At 39.5% G+C, this 20,363-nt stretch overlaps 1 protein-coding gene across 7 annotated transcripts in view; it reads left to right on the forward strand.

The window, feature by feature from the left end:
• The window catches only part of grin3ba (glutamate receptor, ionotropic, N-methyl-D-aspartate 3Ba), a 179,377-nt gene that overhangs the window by 14,596 nt on the left and 144,418 nt on the right, over positions 1-20,363 (forward strand). For 2 of the 7 annotated variants that reach the window (XM_077562169.1, XM_077562160.1), the window contains exons 2-3: positions 457-547; positions 8,851-8,916. The exons of 2 other annotated variants lie outside the window; for them this stretch is intronic. Coding sequence is in view for 2 of the 5 variants with exons in the window: in XM_077562151.1 (XP_077418277.1) it covers positions 9,574-9,592 (19 nt within the window). In the remaining 3 variants the exon portion in view is untranslated. Of the gene's footprint in view, positions 1-456; positions 548-8,835; positions 8,917-9,530; positions 9,593-20,363 lie in introns of all 7 variants that reach the window. 3 more of the 7 variants (XM_077562151.1, XM_077562141.1, XM_077562178.1) reach the window with 3 other exon arrangements.

Here is a 20,363-nt window from a genome sequence, read left to right on the forward strand (position 1 = left end):
GAGCCGTCAAGCTAACTGCTGTTAGCCAGTGGTCAAGCTAGCTATTCCTCCGCTAGCATGGCCCCTAGAAAGGAGCGGGGGGGCAAGTTTCCGACGAGTTGTGTTTACGATGGAGAGTTGGGAATAAGTATTGATCCTATATATATGCTAAATGCGTTAATTCAAATGTTAGCTTTAAGTATGTGCCATTAGCATTACGATCATAGCTTTTCCGATATGGTTTCTTTTATGACATCGTCTGAGCTGCTCACATCCTCTCGAGGGCGTATTTTCCATTTGATCTGGTTTGTATGTATTTGCTATGATATGCTATCTTTTTTTTTTTATATATATATATATTGATTTTTCCATTGAGGCTAGTCAAGTGTTTAAATAAAAGAGCAAGAAATGGAAGTGGATGTTTGGACGCTTAAACAACCGTTCGCTGAATGAAATTGTGCTGCCTCCTCATTCTAGAAAGTACTGGAGGCAACAAAGAGACGAGTAAAGAGCAACAATCATTTTGAGGGAGACGAAGAGGTCATCTCCTCCTCAAGTCGCTATGGCGGTAAGCACATTATGTTGCTTTTAGATGATTTAAAGTTGTCCCCTCTTTATGCTGCTTGAGGACAATCAGCTTGATTGCTTGCAAAACTCGTGTAAATCTTATTTTCCCATTCAGATTCATTTAAAAACCTCAAGTTTGCTCATCCTGTGGGGTAATAAGTCATTTTATTATGACGTCTAAGTTAACATTTGTGGACCTTTTTAATAGGTTTATGGAGCGCTTCATCAAATATGAATATTGTTAATGCGCGCATGTTTTTGCTTAAAGTGTGCGTCAACGTCTGACTCTGCGGCAATTAATTGGCATGCGGCAGTAAAAGAAAAAAAAAGGTGCACGTCTACTTGATATTCTTTACAGTGGCAGAAATTCCCCTCTTTGATGCCAAGATGTTCGGCGGCAGGATTATTGATTCCGGTTAACTCCATGGCGGCGAATCGGCGCCCTGAGGAGTATGAATGAATGAATAATGGCACTTTTTTTTTTTTTTTTTTTGGGCACTACTAAAAGTAGGAGAAAGATGATGGATTTTTCTTTTCACAATTTAAAACAGTTCCTACATGTCGCAATTACACTTGTGTCAAAATTCCAAAAGGATCAAGAATGACAGTAGACCTCACACACCCTGTTTCTTGTCTCCGCATTTACTTTTTGGTCACCAAATTAGCAGATCGACCAAATTCATAAACAGGCTAGACTTGCCTACCCACAAAAATGAAGCACGGGCGGCTGTCTATGAAAAATGGGGCCCATAGTGTTATTTTCCTTACTAATTAACACGAGAATTTTGTTGTTGTTGTTGTTGCTTGAAAGAGGCTCAGGATCTTCACCATTCCCACCTGCATGACTTTATTTATGTAAATGAGCCACAAGTGGGTTGGAAATGCACGAGGACTCCAAAATGAGGCAGGTAACAAAAAGATAAACTTGCTTGTTCAATTTCACACCTGATGGGTGGGCATCCAACTATTTATTTTTTTTGTACCAGATATTAAAAAGTCCATTTTCTAAAATATGTCCCCTGGCAAGCCAGTGTGCGTTCTGGCCGGATGCTCGTTTCTGCTTGTGGAAGGAAGCCAAGCCCAGGGTGTGCAGAAAAAAATAAAAATAAAAATAAATCAAGTGCCCGGAAAGACATTAAAAGCGTGTTCACTTGAGGAAAGGAATCATACACGAGAATGTGTATGTACACTAATTCTCCCTCATCCGCCACGGAGCAATGAAGTGCGGCTTATCAGAAGCTAACGCTGTTAGCAAAAAGCTAGCTTGTGAACTCGCTCTTCGTTATGAAATGGCATTTCAAAAGAATGCAGCAATTAGTGTTCATTTCGTAAAACTAAACAAAAAATAATTTTGTCGTCACACAGACTAAAACTAGACTAAAACCCTCATTAACTCATTCACTGCCATTGACGGCTATAGACGTCAAAAATTCATTTGAACTATTTAACATTTTTTCCCCCACTTTTGTTAACAGGAGTATGAAAACCTAGATTTTTTTTTATTGTATTGAACAGATATAAAATTTGTGATTAATTGTGAGTTAACTCGTGAAGTCATGCACCGCTAATTTTGAATAATCTTTTCTTAAAAAAAAAAAGATTATTAAAAACTAAACACTTTTTTAATTTTTTTTATGTCAGTTCTAAATGTACCAAAAAAATTCAAGTTTTTCATACTCTTAACAAAAAATGAGGGAAAAAAATGGTAAACTAATAGAAATAGTTAAAAATATATTTTTTAAAGTCTATAGCTGTCAATGGCAGTGAATGAGTTGATAAACAATAACTAAAATCTGTGGATATTTTAGTTCATGAACAAAAGCGAGGTGAAAATTATATGATTTTGTAAAAAATGTGTCGCTGCGAATTTTTGAAGCAAGTTGAAATTTGAACGGTGTATAAATCGGAAGTATTATGTGGGAGTTGTTTCTCGGCAAAGAGAATAAAAATCACAATAATATATGTGGGAATGCTTCAGTAAAATCATAAATAGCATAATCCCACCATTGGATTGACCTCTTTTTTTAATTTGCTGAAATATTTGTGATCTTAAAAAAAAAAAAAAGCCGATCACGGCGACAAACAACCTCAGAGGAGCGTCGTCGTGTCTCGGCACGGCGCTTAAAACGCATCACAAACATAATCCATCTGGCCGCAGGCCTGATTATAACTTTATTGATACCCCTCGGTTGGCGTTTGCGGTGTTGAGACTTAAATGAAGCGTGTCGAGTCTTTTCACACAGCTACTCGCCGCTTTCTAAAGCGGGCCGACCTTGACTCAGATGAAGAGTAGAATGCGAGGCCAGTTAAAAAGTTATTGATTTGGGGGAAGAATACATGTTTACTTGTGGAAAATGCTGCGCCGATCAATATTAATTAGATGTCAGTTTAAGAGATAAATTATTATTATTTTTGGAATTAATCCTCTGCCGCGTACAATGAATGGTCGATACTTTTTAATTTTAAATTTTTTTTTTTTTTAAGGTACTCGGGGGACCCCCCCGGTTCATTTCCCGTCGCGTTTTAACTGACGGCTAATCAATGTCTCTCAATCGTCCTAAACGCAAGATGGAGCGAGGCCTGCAGGTGATGCGGCATTAGTGAACGCATCTGCCGTCTTCTGACTACATTTCGGGTCTGCTGCTTGTTCCCAGTGACTCATCGGCACATCGTACACACTTGCTTGGAGAGTTTACATCACGTTGCATCGCAAATTGACGGCATCAGGCAATCGCACCGGCCGGGCCCACGCGCTGAATGGTGATTGGGCTCGGGTGCAAGACGGCGAATGAGAAGTACCACTTTTCAAATTTTGCTCATTTCCCTTGGAATTTAATACAGTGCCTACGGTAACTTACTGGACACTACCATAACTTAACTCATCGATTAATCAAACAACTATTTTGATAAACAATTCATCGTTTTAGAGACCTTCATTTAATGATGCTGAAAATATACAACAAATTCTCACCATAACAAATTGAATCACTAGTCAATCTGGTGATTGTGTTCAGAGCTGGCAAAATTAATCAAGTAATTGATTATGAAATTAATCTATTTTTGATAATTGAGTAATCGTTTTACTTTAGCATCTCAACAGTAATTATTCACTAATTCCGATGTTTTGTTTTTAAGACTTTTGCAAACATCTCTTTTTTTTTCTTTTTTTTTTTTTTCTTTTTCGAAAGCAATGACCAAACCGGAGCATAATCGGTTTCAAAAAGTTTGGCAAGTACAGCATCAACCCCCCCCCCCCCTTTTTAAAAATATAAAATAAATAAATAATAATCACTATATGAAATAAATAATCACTGGTTAAACAGTAATCAGGGGAAAAAATGGTTTTGTAATACACTTGAACGCAAAATAAAAATGTTCTGCTTATTCGATTACTCGATTCTAAAAAAAATATTCGATCATGACAGCAAAGGTTGTTAGCATTTAGCATTACCTAAAGTAATATCTTGGTTGACAGTTCAACAGCGCTAAGCAAGTCATTGTACTCACCATTATCCAATATTTTTTGCTTGATCCTGGCAGCTTTTTGTTGTTTGTTTGTTTGTTTGATTGTTTGTTTGTTTATTGAACATACAAACAAGTAGCAGAAAACAAAAGATTCAAAAGAAGAAAAACCTTATACAGTCATTAGTCACGGTTTACATGTTCAAAAGGGAGTAGGAAGAAGTTGAAAACTTATCTAGTCCTACCCCTTATTCTTTGCATATTTTGACTCATTTCATTATTGATACAATAATGGGTTAATATATTTCAATGAAAGAAAAAAAAAACCTCAGCAAGTGACTATGGCTATTTTAAAGTCATAAAATTTAATTGTATTTAATTTAATAAATAGTGAATTGGAATCTAGTTGTGCCGTTTACCTTTTTGTTTGACTGCCCGGCATTAGGCTAGTTAGGACTACATTTCCCATGATTCTTAGACACGGAAGCAGGAAGTAGTTCTAGTTTGGGTATGACGAAAACATGTGCGCTAACGATTAGATGAGAAGAACGCATGCCATACCTCATACCGATCGTCATTCTACTTTATGTGTATGCTATTATACGCAACCTGTCGCGCTCTAGACATTTAATCCTCTCAGCCTGTTTGTTTTCTTTCTTTTTTTTTTTTTTTATTAGAAAAGGCCGTTTGTGCAAGTGCGTAGCCCCAACCTGCCAATTCCAAATGAGTATTCACACAATTGAGTGGCACGCAAAAAAAACTCCTCAAATGTATCCTGCCAGTCCAATGAAGGCATGCAATGTTACTTTTTTGTAACATCGCTCCAGTCATTTATTGAGGTGCTATTCATGATTGAATTTTCCCAAATAAACATCGACCGTTTTTTTTTTTTTTTTCCCCCCTGCCCCTCTGCCATCAGTCACCATCAGGGCAGGCCCCCGCGGGCCCTGGTGCAAGGGTCTTATTGGATCTGCGCGTGTGTGTGTTTGAGTTTATTGACACGAGCAAGAGGACAGAAGCAGCCCGAGGTTGGAGGAGGATGGGAAGATTTTCATTTCTTGGCCCGTAGCTGTGAAGACGACGGCGGCGCCGCTAAGACGCAATGACAGACACACACACACACACACACACGCAGTCAAATCCCAGGATTAAGAAGCTTGTCATTGGTCACAAATGTAATGTAAGCGTGTCGCCCGTTTAGTGTGGGTGAGAGAGTGCGAGACGTTTTGGCCAGTGCAGAGAGAAGGTTCAAAGCCAAGGGATTTTTATTTTAATTTTTTATTTATTTATATTCCGCAGTCGTCTCCCCGCCTCAGCATGTCCAACGCTAATGAGACAAACAGGGTCAACCCTTTTAAATACGTAGTCCACATCTTTCAACTATTATATTGTTGTTTAACCATTTTTAATCAGATTAATTACATTTTAGAATTTTGATTAATCGCTTGATTAACTCATTCACTGCCTTTGACGACTATAGACGTCACAATTTCACGTGAACTATTTCTATTAGTTTAACAATTTTTCATTTCATTTTTTATGAAAACCTATATTTATTGTACATTAACTCTTTCACTGCCATGGACGTTAAAAGACGTCAAGTAAAAACCTACGGAGGGCCGCCAATGACGTTAAAAGACGTCATCCAATTTTTTATTTTATTTTTTTTGAAACGGGTGGAGGAAAGCCTTGGCCAGCTGTGGTGAAAGTTTCAAGCAGATCGAGTTAGCCTAATGACTATTTTTGGCCTCTAGATGGCAGCAGTGACTCTCTTTTGACAAGATCGGGTAGGCGTCAGTAGAAGACGTGAGGCGGAGCTAGAGGGGACAATGGCTGGGGAAGGGAAGAGAACATGGCAACCGGTTGCAAGCAGCTCACGCTCGAGCAGTTTTTTTCAAAGACGAAAGGCATCGATCAACGCTAAAGAGCACATTGATAACGACGACGATGATCATCATCGATGATGATGATGGTGACTCCGAGGTTGATGCTGAAGTTGGAAGCGCTGACGCGGCCTGCTCCCTCTCCTTGCACGCAGGGCAGTGTTACAAAAAGAAAAACTGTATTTGAAACATCCACATAATTGTAAATAGTACCACAGTTGCACACATTTGTAAATAGTTTGCGAAATTGTTTGGTCAAATTGTTACGCTGTTGAATGGAAATAAACGTATTTTTCAATCTAAAAACACTTTTTCATTGTTGGTGGTAAGTGTTTTACAGAAGTAAAGCACTGTTTAGGTGTTTGTGGCATCATTCATGGACAAAAAGAAGTGTACAATTCACTAGAGTGCATGAAATAACATCGTTTCACAAAAAGCTCTTTTTCTCCGCTTTTTGTTTCAAAACAGAGCATTTCGGTGAAACTAACCATTTTCTATCGTTGATTACTGAAGAACGGAATAAGGTAGAAACAAACTTTTTTTTTTCTGATGCAAGATGAGAGTTCAACCTTTCATTTGGTAGTATGTGTGTTTCCATAGTTCAAACACAACATTTTCTGTGGACCTTGAAAGATCAGTCAAAATGCTTAAATCGGCTGGCACTGGCGACATCCCGTTTCTGAAAACGTCTGGCAGTCAAAGAGTTAAATAACAGATATAAAATTATCATGCGATTAATTACGATTGAACGTAATTATATTTATATTTATAATTTATAATTTTATTTGGCCCGTCAGGCGATTCAATTTTTTTAATTAATCACATGACTTCACTAGTTAACTAACGATTAATCACACATTTTATATCTATTATAACTTAACAATATTTTTTTTCTAGGTTTTAATACTCTTTTTAGCAAAAGTGGATTTGTTTTTTTTAACTAATAGAAATAGTTTAAATGAATTTTTGACGTCTATAACCGTCAATGGCAGTGAATGAGTTAATCTGCGTTAACACATGATTAACGCTATTTTTTTTTTTGTGATTAATCAATGAGTTAACGCTTTAATTTTGACAGCACTAGTAAAAATGCAACTTTTATTTGTGTGTGTGTGGGGGGGGGGGTTCTAAACCTTTTTTTTTGTAAATATTTCATCCACCCAAAAAATTTAATGTATATTTTTTTACTCCATGCAATGAAGAATGGATCTAAGTGGGAGTGACTAGTTGAGAAATAAGCATAAATTAGCCTTTTTATTTATAGTAGTTGATGTGGATGTTGTTTACTTCATTTTGACCGGCGATTGTATCAACTACAGGGGACATCAGGGGGGGAGTCTTGCTCTTGTCTGTTTTATCCGCTCCATCAGTCAAGCTAAAGCTGGCTTTCCCGACCTCGCTGCCGCCGGACTTGAAAAGAAAGAAAAAAGCAAGAACATGAAAAGAGTTGAAAACCAAAGGAGACAATCCAGTGGAGAAATGTAAAGGACACTCAAAGGCTCTCGGTGTATTTAAAGGCATTGCACAGAAGTCGACTCAAGATGGGAGGAGGCGGAGTTTGCGAAACGTAAGAGGAATGAGGAGCGCCGAGTGGGCCGCGTGCGCATGCAGATAGGAAGACGCGTCAGCCCGTTGACCTTCACAGGACAAGCGAGGGCCAGCGACCAGAATTTATGCGCGCTCTCACTTTGTGTTATTGGTTTAGCGAAGCTTATTTTGTGTGCGGCATTTGTATGCACCCCCGAGCTTGAAGGTGAAGACGGAGGGGTTTCCCTCTCCCGTCTTCTACTCCCCGCCCGCCTCGCTTGCTCCATTACAACATGCGCGCTTATTTGATCCCGGGGAAAATGGCCGCCTCACCCCTGGTTCAGAGCAATTACCGTTCGCATTCAATCTCCAGGCGGTCTCATCAATGGAGCGTGTTGTGGGTCAAGCTGGTTTAAAGGGGACACATTATGGAAAACGGACTTTTTAATTGCAAATGGTGTGTGAGCACCTGCCCACCTACCAAGTGTGAAATTAAACAAGCTAAGCGCATCTTTTATTGGCTGCTTATTTCCAAAAATGTGCTGTTCTCAATTTTGCCAGATTTGTGATTTAGCATCATGGCTAGTTCACATATTTATTTTCAATACAAAGCCACTAAACAAGTTTGTCTGCCTCCAAACTAGTTTTGGACTAAAGAATGACTTTTTGAGCACTTTAGCATTAGCATTTAGCATTTTTAATTTAAACAGGACACATTAAGGAAAAATGATTGCCCGCTCATTGAGTGTGAAATTAAGCAAGCAAGTCAATCTTTTGCTGGCTGCTCGCCTCCCAAAATGTGTGCACGAGCGAACGATGACCAATTCCGACAGATGCCGATGGAACCAGGGCTGTCACAAACAAATCTTTTTACAATCGATGATCTTATTGATTATTTCCTCGATTTTACTTGGGTAATTTACATGCATCGATACAAGTTTCGCCAGCCACAACAATTCAATGGAAGACGCTTGGCCCCCGTAAAGTAGTGATTTGACATACGGTGATGAAGATTACCGGTAAATTTGTTTGCCGTTAATCATTTAAAAACATAAAAATTGTGTTGCTGTTACATCTAGCAGATGGTGTCCACCGACCGGCCATAGACTCGTTGTCAGGCGAGTCATATTCCCGCGTTCAAGTCTCCAAGCTCCGCCAACTTTGCTTTGCAGTAATTACATCAAATGATTTTTTGTCCTTATTCAGCTTAAAGTGACCCTCAACCATAGGCATCTTTCTCTTTCCATGGACAATTGTTGGCAGAAAAGTGCGTCCTCTGTAGCAAATAAGTAACAGGGGGGAAAACTACCCATACTGATAAGTTAAAGCTACCAAAAAATGGGTTACCAGGTTGTCAATAAAGCTGTGGTTAAAAATAATAAAAATTGTATTTCCAGCATTTTCTAAGCAGCAACAGCTTTCTCCTTTTCAGGGGTTGCCACCGTTTGGCGTGGTTATTACACGAGATGCACTTCCTGACGCAACCAACCTATATTCGGTGAGTGGGCCGTGCACCATGACTAGGTCATGAATACTGATCTAAAAGCAGTTGTTACAAAAATAACCCAAAGTGGGTCATAAAAAGGGACTAACCCAACTTTTTGGGTTATTCATTTAACCCTCCCCCAAGTTTTATTTGATTTGATTGTATATATTTTTGGTTAATTGATTTCCACTGTTGGGTTAATTAAATAACCCAGTAAGCTGGGTTGGTAACTTTTTGACCCTATTTGATTGGCCCAACTGTTTCCAAAGTCGGCAGTGTTACTCACTAAGCCAGCCAGCCAGCCAGGACTCGAATACCAATCACTCACTCTAAAAACAGAAAAAAATATCCAATTTGGGTTATTTTTGACCCAACTCTTTTTACCCAACTGTCAAAAGGCCGCAATTACTCACAAAAGTCAAAAATGACAACCAGCTTCAGCTCTTCAGGCCGTCTAAATATTCTCAACCCAATGATGTGTCAAAATAATTAACCCAACCTTGGGTAAAAGTAACCCAATCTGCTCCAAATCCGAAAATACCCAATTTTTTACTTTTTATTTTTAATTTTATGCCTTAAAATTTTTTTTTTTCTGGGTTTACTGACCACACGTTCTTTGTTTTTAGATCGTACCTCATTTGGGATTCATCCTAACTTGTTGACCATCGAATGCTTAAGCGAGTACACGGTTGGTAGTTTCACTGCTCCACATTTCCTGCAAGTGGTATAAATGGAGGCCATGTGAACCGAGGGAGACATTTAAACGCTCCACGCACCAGCGCTGTGCTTATAGAGAACGCTGTAACCAAACCACTTTCCTCCTCGTGGCTATCCTGCGCCACATAACTACTTTTTTTTTTCTTCCTTTTAACTGTCGTCATTACAGGCTCATTTTTAGTCATCTTAACAGATAGCTTGCGCAGTTCACAATGTCAGGGGCATAAATATTCAACGAGCAAGCAAAATAAGACCCGTCCCCACAGTTTTCCCTCATCCCGTCTTCCTACCAGGTCTTGTTTGCATCGCTAGTTGTATGATGTATGAGGCCAAATGCAAGAAAGCTGAGCTTGCAGTCTGGCTTGGTGGGGAAACATCTGCATCCATCCCGCCATTTGTCCCCCTGGTCATGAAAGCCAGCAGTACAGAAGTCAGTCCAAGAGCGAGGAGAGGGGAGGAGGGGGTAGGAATTAACACCAGGACAGACCGATGGCTTCAGATGTCTGGCCATGAGGACAGTGGAAGATTTAGTATGTGGACACTAAACGAAAAACTGGAGGAGGAAGAGCAATTAGCATTTTATTTTTAAAGCTTCCACATGGAAATGAGGACAGTGAGTTTAACAGAGAATTTACGTTTTTTTAACCTGACAGAGGGCGCAATACCTGACACTTAACACAAGATGTAGTGATTCACTGTGTTCCATGCGGTAAAAGCGCACGCCTAAAAAAAAAAATACCCAGAGAAGACTGAAAATATTTGACAAACAAGGGGAGCACTAAAAATGTAGCGAGTCACATGGCTGCCGGTTTTTTTTTATACAGCAGGTCCAACAAGCCCCCAGAAATGGCCCCAAAAGACACTGTAACGTTGGAGCCGCTTGATGAACAAAAAAGGAGAAATGTCAGGAAATTCTGTAGTAAAGGTTGCGTCAGTTGTGTAACGATTCCCATAGCTGCTTTTAACTCCAATTCACTCCATAATACGCAGAGAAGAACTTGTCAGGGGTTGCGAGATGGACAAAGAGAGTAAAATATTGTTGCAGCAAATACTGCAGTCAAGGCTGGCATCAATAATGTAATGATTCGTCTAGTTAGTAGGCGCAAAACATTAATAATACTCCAGTACAAAGTTTGACCATGTTGGACCTGAAAGTTAACCACGGATAAATCAAGTCAGGAATTCTGTTGCCTGGATAATAATAATAATAATAATAATAATACCCCGGCTCTTGCCCTAAATAAAATGTGGCGCCATCCCAATTCCCTGATCCTCACTGCTAAGAAAAAGATGGTGTGATGGATTCTACAGTCAACGATATCATCATCAATGTAGTGATCGGCCTAATTGGGTTTGGCAACCGGCCCAACACCTGAGCAATGCCCGGACTCGGCTACGTGTGACCTGTAAGAAAAACAAGGGCAAAATATCTATCAAGGAATCCTGCAGTAAAATGGGGCTTTGCGATCGTATGATTCACGTATCGTAGGCTGTCGGCCCACAATGCTTCCGATGTTCATAATACAGTACAGCAGCTGCCCATCAGGAAAATGGCCGCCGTAATAGCCCAACAAACATTTAACACTTAGATAAGACTGTAGGAAGTCTGGAATCATTGGTCATATACAGCAACAGTATTTACTTATTGATCATTTTGCTATTTGGATATATTTTTATTGTTTAGCTCGGTTAAATAATTATAAATATAGAAGACAAAAAAACATTGGCATTCAATAAGGAATGATATATATTTTTTTTAGATTTAACTTTTTAGTGTACTGCTAAGCACAGTTTAAATTTATAAAAACAAATCTGATTTAACCCTGGAGAACCCACGGGGTCAAATTTGGCCCCTATAAATTCTGCTACTAAAATAACAAAGACCTTTTTTTTCTTTCTTTTTTTACAAATTTAACTTCAAAAGTCCAGAGTGCCACTTCTGACCCCTGCATGGGGCCATCTAGTGGATGAATATTGCACTTACATTGACAAGATGGCTAAAATGCAAAAAAAAAATAAAAAATTATATTGTTCAATGTTGCTGTGTATTTGATTGATTATTTTCTTAAATTCTAAATAGTTTACTGACAGTTTTTGTTATTCAGATTTTTCGAAATGATACCCCTAAATCCCAAAGGGTCAAATTTCAAATTTTCAAATTAGGGAATACATTGAAAAAAACATTGAAAAAACATATTTTGGTGTTTAGTGAACTTATAGCAGTCATTTAATGTATAATTTATAATTTTCCAAAGAAGAAAAGGGTCCTTGGGTTCTCCAGGGTTAAACTGTGCTAAGCAGTAAACTATTTTCCTCTCTCGAAACATTGAGATTTTCGACAAACCTCTCTCCATAGATGTTGATCTATGAGTCGAAAGCGACGTTAGAACCACAGTAGCGATTTTGGCCAGTTAAAATGGCACATTTTGCTAAGCCTGTTTTTGTTCAAACGTGATCAGCAGGAATGTGTAAAACTGTGTTTTAGGCTGTCATCATCAAAGTGTGTGCAGTCTTTTGCGTTTGTCAAACTGCCTTTGAAAAGCAATCCGACGGCTCTCGACTGTCTCTGTGGGGCACTTGAGTGCTGCTAGCTAGCGCTAAATGCTAACGCTGCTGCTAAATGTTGGCAACGGGTGCCATACAATACAAGGTCCGGAATTAAGTCTTTTTAATTTATTTTTTTTAAGCACCCTTAATTGGTGATTGAGTGTGATTTCAGTTGAGTTGCTGACGGTAAAATAAACACCCCAAACACTTAAAGACGAGTTAAGTCAGCCGTTGTGCCGCAACGCTCTGCCGGGAAGAACTTCAAAATAAGAGCTTCAAGGGATGGAACTACATATTTTAAGGATAATTTTAAAGTTAGGACCGTGTTACCTGCACCGCCTGAACCGTCAATTCTATAGAAGACGGGTTGTATGGATTCTGCGGTAAAAGTTGTCATTAATAATGCAGTGATTCACTTAGCCTGATATCTCAATAACACCCCAATGCCGTCTTGACAGGATGTATTCTTGAAGTCAAATCGCACATTTCCACAACCTCTTGGTAGACCCAGAGGGTAACTCAAAAACATCCCTAGAGGTCTCGCTACATCCCCATCCATTCCCTCAGACATTTCATCTTACAAGAAGCCTCTGGAAAGCACTGGAGACATACATTTAAAAAAACAAAAACAAAAAAAAAACAGGCACAGCACGTATGAACAAGGTGGGCTAGTTTTTGTTGTTGTTGTTTTTAAGAGGTTCTCTGCCCTGTGGTCGTCCTTGGGCAACATCATCACAGGCTGGATCAATAAGAGCCATCACTCCGAATGGACGCAGAGACACTGAGAAATGTACAGGATGAGAAGAGGGGGATTGTAGCAAAACAGACGGGAGGGGGGGGAGAGGGGCGGAATAATGGATGTGAAGGTTGGAGTAGGAAGTGCGCGCGGGAGCGTACCATTAGCGCTAGCGCTAACGGGAAAAGAGTAGCACGGAGGGAGAGCGGCCAGAAATGCCGACGAGAGCGTTTGAGGCAAAGAAGTTGAAAAGGAAGTGACAAGGATGGATGAAGGGAGTGAGAGGATTGGAGGGGGGGGGGGGGGGGGGTCGGGGTCGAGGCGAGGGCTGGGTGGGAATAGAAAAGGGATGAGTAAGGCAACGGAGAGAGCAAATGAGCGGGAAAAGACAGGAAGCGAGGTCAGGAGGACGAATGTACTAAGTGCGGCAAATGAATGCGATTCCGTAAGGAAGTTCTGGCTGAAAGGAAGACGGCAGGATGGATTAAAAGTCCAAATTGAGGCAAAAGGTTCAAATGTGAGTTAGGGTGCGAAAGGACAAAAGACGATCAGTAATGTCGGAGTAAGCCAGTGATTAAGAGAGACAAAAGCTGAGCCGGCAAAATATAGATTTGTGGTGCAAATGCGTCGTCGGGAACGCCGGCCTCCGCCGGGACGTCGACTTAAGCGGGGGGAGAAATGATACGCAGTAAAGGAGCAAGTAAAATAGACGGCGCACAAAGACCTTCGATTGAGTCGTTTTCTCTGTTGTCGATTTTGGTTGACGGGACAAAGGGAGTGAAATGATCCGAAAGCCTTGAGGATGTAACGGATGTTATGACTTGACCTTTTCCACTTCAGTTTCCTGAATAGTCAACTTTGAAGCAAAGGAGGCGACGTCTGGTCGTTATGTCAACAAACAGAACCTCATAAAAGACAGTAGTCCATTAGGCTTGTATTGAATTGTTAGTTCTTACCGTACTATATTGATATTGTTTCTGTGAAATGAGAATCAAGTATGCACCTCCTAAAGACTGTTCTTTAGGAGAGGAAATATCAATACTGCCATGTATCGGAGACATCTTGGACAACACCCGCATCCAATATCAATATCGCCTCCGTCCAATGAAAACCAATCATCAGCCGATTCTGTAACGTCAACTCTAACCTCTGTTGGATGAAAATCAAGTATGTACGCCAAGACTGCTGTATATGTGGAGCTGTCAAAATTAATCGATTAATCGACTATTTTAACAATCGAGTAATTGCTTGGAGCCATTTTTTTTTTTTTTTAAATGGTCCAAATCTTCTGGTTTCAGCACATCATCGGTAATTGTTGGCTGATTTCTGTAGCCCTTCATGAAAGAAGACTGATTATGTTCTGTGTTTAATCAAAATAAGACATTTGCAAACATCTATTTTTGCTTTGGAAAACCAAAGTTTGCTTTCCATCCATCTATTTTTATTCAAATTTTTAGAAATTTGAAAAGGGGCCAAAAATCCGTATAAATAGTTTTTTACGCTACTTGGAGAGAGTGGATTTTGAAGCGTATCAAAAAAAAAAGGAAAATGCTAATTTTGGTTAATGGAAACAGGTTTTGCGAATAAACGCTGACAAGACCGGATACATGTCGCCCGTTTTGACCGGATATTACGTCACACGTACGTTTGTAGTCCCAAAGCAATGTCGGACGATAAAGTAAGGTATGTTTGGGGGGGGGCGACAAAACAGAAATATTCTTGGAATTAATTAAAGAATCGACTATTAATGCTATTTTAGATGGAAAACAGCAAAAGAAACGCTACGGTTTCTCAAGAATTACAAAAGCAGACTCAAACGATGTCATCGCACGGCGCAGGCGCTCTCTGTTCTTCTTCTTCTTTTAAATTACAGCGGCGGAGTCCCCTCTCAATATTCGCTAAAGAAGAATAGACGAAAACGGGCGTGTCCGTTTTGCGCATTTTCAGTAAATTCGCTTAAAAAAAATTCAAAACAATTGGATGGCAGCCTGACTAATGAACCGAACCGGTAAAAAAGGACAATATAAATTTTTAACACTATACGAATACAAAGTAGAAAATAAACACCAATCAATGTTTAATAAACAGTAATAAAGGGGAAAATGCTTTTGTAATACTGTACAGTTTAATGCACAATTAAAAAGAATCCGATGAGTTGATTAATCGTTTGAATAATCAATAGATCGATTCTATAAATGTTCGTATGTTAAATATTATCGTATTTATCCAACGTGTATCACTCCGCGCAGCCTTCACAACCTTCCCAACCCTCTGTGGGACTCGTACCCGGCCCGACCTTCCCTTTTTCATCACTGGCAACCAGTCAAAAAATGAGCAAACTGCGGCCGTGACACCAGGATGAACTTTCTAAAGTCACGCGGCGGGAGAAGCCAAAGGGCTCCGGCGCGCCTCGTAGAGCCGGAGACGAGCGTCATCTGCATCGCGTCTATTCGTCTTAACATCTGCGAATACATAAAAAGTAACTTTTCAATTTCCCTGGCCTGCGCGGTTCACGGTCATTGAGTAGATTTACGGCCTCTCTCCAACCAGCAGAGGGTGTAAAATGTATTTTGCGCAGAGGCGCAAGGTGATTATTAGACTTTTAAACATATTGGATGATGTCGACATCTTGTGCTACTTAACTTCGCTAAGACCGTTCAAAAATATTCTGCCAGTTTGAAACAAGAGGCTGAAGTCGTCGGTCTTGTCCGGTTGTCACCGCTTTTATTAGCGGCTCCCGTGTTAATGCGTTAACAAACGGCCTACGAGGGGAAAGCGGGCCGATTAGATTTGAATATATCAAAGAAGACAAAGATGAGCCTCCATTAGCCTCTTAAGGGAGCGCTCGTTACCATCCAGCTGGCCCGGGCTCGGGTTTGGGGAGCCCTTCCGCTGCCGCTGCGCTTCCCCGACACCGCAGAGAGGCCATCGCGGCGGATATCAAATCTATGTTCTATATGTTAATCCCCGACATTTCGCACTGCAACCTCAGCACGGGCGTAATGGCCGCCGCGGCGAGCGATCATCGCGGCTCACGTTTCGCCGGGGGACGCGTTAACCTGCGGAACTCCTCGTGTCCGTCTTCCGGCAGCACCGCACAAACGAGCTGAGACGGGAATATTTCAGCCGCGGTACGCAGGCGTGACTGCTCGCCGGGTCTTTTGGAGAATCTGGAAAACGCCTTTGTGGGCGCTAATCTTTTTTTTTTGCAGTGTAAATTACAGATAAATGTCCTTACCCCGCACGGCATGAAATTAAAACACGCTCATTTTTACATATCATTTTGATTGAAATCTCCGCCTGCCGTAGCGGGACTTTTAGCTGCAGTGAAGGAGCCCAAAAATTAAAAAAAAAAAAAAAAAAAAATGGAAAAGGCAAATATTGCTGATCAAAAGCGGCAGATGATGAAATGAAATGAAGTTGCTCCAGAAAGAGGAAGCAAGAAACTCAAGTCAGCCCAAATTCAACTTTGGGGATTTCCTACCCTCATCTTGAGCTCTCCATAATATATTGTTGAAACCTGAAGCTAATGGCTTTCGAACCATTGCGATGGTATGCTGGCAACACTCTGTCCACTTCTATTGCTCCAGCTCAGTGGCCTAGTGGTACAAGTGTCCGCCCTGAGACTGGGAGGTCGTGGGTTCAATACCAAAGACTATAAAAATGGGACCCATTGCCGCTCTGCTTGACACTCAGCAATAAGGGTTGGAATTGGGAGGTTAGATCACCATATGATTCCCGAGCGCGGCTGCTGCTGCTGCTCACCGCTCCCTCAGGGGATGGGTCAAATGCGGAGAATGAATTTCGCCCCACTTAGGTGGGTGTGACAATCAGTGAATCTTATCTTATCTTATCTTATCTTATATGAACAAAAGCAGCCTGGACAACTTGTGTCAGATCTTGCTTCGGTGCTCTTGTGGTGTTTTTAGCACACGCATCGTCTTTAAATCCTGACTTGTGTTGATTTCGATTCCTTCACACTCTAAATGGACTTAATAGATGAATAGATATTCTGTAGTTTGCATGGGATGGCAATTGCGCTCAACTGGAGTGCGCAATTGTCTGAATTAATTTGCGCTGTAGAGAAGAACATATCATCTTTAAAATGTTGCCTATAAGCTTTACGGCCATATTATCCTGGCGCCCGCTATTAACTAAAAACATGAGATAACCCCAAAACAACAAATAAATAAAAATCCATGTTTTTCATGTGGGGAAAAAGAGTCAAAATCAGCGAAAAATGAAAAAAGATAGAAATCTTGCCCAGCAGAAAAAAAAATCATATTAATGTGAATTAATAGGAAAGAGGGTTTATTTATCATTATTATTACTTCAAATCTTAAATCTATGGCTCCATCACGTAACTATCCACATTTTATAACCCAATGATATGTAAACATGTGGACTGCACTTCTTAAACACTGAACTTATTTAGACGCCATAAATAATAAAAAAAAAAATACTCTGGGCTGCTGCTTGTGCAGCCCTTGGCTCCGCCCCGGCTCCGCCCCCGGCTGCCATGGTAACGGCTGTACTTGCCTTTGGCCCCGCTGTGGAGGGCTAAACAGGCTGATTTTGTGGAAAGCGAATCACAGCCATGTTAAGACTTTGAGGAACTGGTGTCAATTGTGGGAAAATGCTAAATAAATTAATTGACAAGTTCAGCAAAAAAAAATAAAATAAAAAAAGCTCGCACCAATGCAACCTACTACGACGGCGTATTAGAGCCACGTATAAATATATATTTTTTGGGGGGGTGGCAATATTCCAAGAATTTTCTTTGCAAATTTGCAACTCGAATTTACAAGAAATTTATAATAAAAAAAAATGTGCGTTAACCCCCCCCTGAGATTACGCCGCCATAACATACAGCCACGAAAAAGAAAAAAAAAAAAAAGCCTTTCAGACCTGCATGAGGGCTTAAAAAGGTTTGCTTCTCATTTCTTTGTAAAGTATATATTCTTTTATATTATTTTCTAATCACACCATTTTAGTGGGAGAAGGTGATAATCCTCTACTTTTGAATGCTGCAGGGATTTTATTTTTTATTTTTTGGGTGCGAAGTCTCCGTCAGCACTTTGCTTCTCTCTGCTCGCTCAACTTGACTGTTTGCTGACCGACGGATCCAAAAGGCGAAGGGAAATCCAAGAAATGATAATGCTCTTTTTTTTTTTTTTTTTTTTTTAATGGCCTCATTTACTTCTGGGCTCCACCTGCTCTTTTAGAACAAATTGACGCACTTCTTTAACGGCTGAATGTGCTGCCGGCTCGACTGGCCCAGTCGCAATTGTTTTGAGCCGGCGTCATTTTCTGCTGTGAATTCCTAACGATGCCCGCCAGAAAATGAGGCGGGCCGTTTTTTCCCGCCGTCGATGGCGGAAAATGAACTGTTTAGTCACTCATGCAGTCGTCACAGCCGTCGTATTTGCCGTTTTGTTTATGTTTGCGGAAAAGTGAATAATTCATCTCACCCACCTGCCATGTGTCATGAATAATAAAGCGTTTTCGTCAGTGTCAAATACGGGAACCACCGGTGGGATTTCCGCCAGCCAATAAAATTGAGCTTGTGCCAAAGTGGGGCTGAATTTAAGTAAATGTCAACAGCACTGATGTCAGTTTTTGCACACAAACAAATCGCCGAGTCGACAAGGAGCTTAGTTTTCCAAGCATGACACAAAGCTCCCTTTGATCCGCGGCTTGTGAGTGTTTTTGCTTTTTCATCGGTTTTTCTTGCCATGTCAAAAAAAAAAAATGAAAGAAGTTGAAGCTGCAAGCTGCAATGAATGAGCCCTCGCACCATTTTTTTTTTTCATGGCTAATCATCATCTCGATTGGCCAAGTACTATTGAAACGACACGTCGTCAACTCCTTTTGTTTTTGTTGTTTACTGGATTTGGATTAAAAGATGATTATGTACAATATGAGACAAAAGTTCCGATTTTCAGCTTTCATTTCATGGGGTTTTTACATCAAGATGAAGACGCTCACTTTCAAGCGAGCAAAAGTATTGGAACGGATCATTTGGAGGAGCTCAAAGAAGGAAGGTAGGGTGAGACCAACTAAATATTTAAAATAGGGGTGTCAGGCGATTACATTTTTAAACGTAATTAATCGCATTACTTCAATAGTTAACTCACGATGAATCGCAAATTTTATGTCTGTTCTTATATGTACAACAAAATTAAATTAAAATTAATTAAAAAATTAAATCTATAAAATAAAATAAAAAACGAGTGTGATATTGATTTGTGGTCATTTTTCTGCCACTAGATGGCATCATTGCATTTGTAAGACATTGGTGGCAGCTCGGTGCATTTTTCTTTTCATATTAAGAGCTATCTAATCTTTAACATGAAGTAACTCGTGAAATTCTGCTCATTTATAAAATTGCAAAATACAATTTGACCCCAGTCTCCACAAATCAAATTAAATTTATTACCACAAAATTTTGACGTGGACGTGTCTGCTGCAATTCCCTCCAACCAGACATTTTTAAACGTAATTAATCCCATTACTTCAATAGTTAACTCACTATGAATCGCACATTTTATGTCTGTTCTTATATGTACAACAAAATTAAAATAAAATTAAATTAAAATTAATTAAAAAATTAAATTTATAAAATAAAATAAAAAACACGAGTGTGATATTGATTTGTGGTCATTTTTCTGCCACTAGATGGCATCATTGCATTTGTAAGACATTGGTGGCAGCTCAGGGCATTTTTCTTTTCATATTAAGAGCTATCTAATCTTTAACATGAAGTAACTTGTGAAATTCTGCTCATTTATAAAATTGCAAAATACAATTTGACCCCAGTCTCCACAAATAAAATAAAATTTATTACCACAAAATTTTGACGTGGACGTGTCTGCTGCAATTCCCTCCAACCAGACATTTTTAAACGTAATTAATCGCATTACTTCAATAGTTAACTCACGATGAATCGCAAATGTTATGTCTGTTCTTATATGTACAACAAAATTAAAATAAAATAAAATTAGAATTAATTAAAAAAATTAAAATTATAAAATAAAATAAAAAAAACGAGCGCGATATTGATTTGTGGTCATTTTTCTGCCACTAGATGGCATCATTGCATTTGTAAGACATTGGTGGCAGCTCAGGGCATTTTTCTTTTCATATTAAGAGCTATCTAATCTTTAACATGAAGTAACTTGTGAAATTCTGCTCATTTATAAAATTGCAAAATACAATTTGACCCCAGTCTCCACAAATAAAATAAAATTTATTACCACAAAATTTTGACGTGGACGTGTCTGCTGCAATTCCCTCCAACCAGACATTTTTAAACGTAATTAATCGCATTACTTCAATAGTTAACTCACGATGAATCGCAAATGTTATGTCTGTTCTTATATGTACAACAAAATTAAAATAAAATAAAACTAGAATTAATTAAAAAAATTAAAATTATAAAATAAAATTAAAAAAACGA

Source organism: Vanacampus margaritifer, chromosome 1 (genome assembly GCF_051991255.1).
Source record: "Vanacampus margaritifer isolate UIUO_Vmar chromosome 1, RoL_Vmar_1.0, whole genome shotgun sequence".
Lineage (NCBI taxonomy): Eukaryota > Metazoa > Chordata > Actinopteri > Syngnathiformes > Syngnathidae > Vanacampus > Vanacampus margaritifer.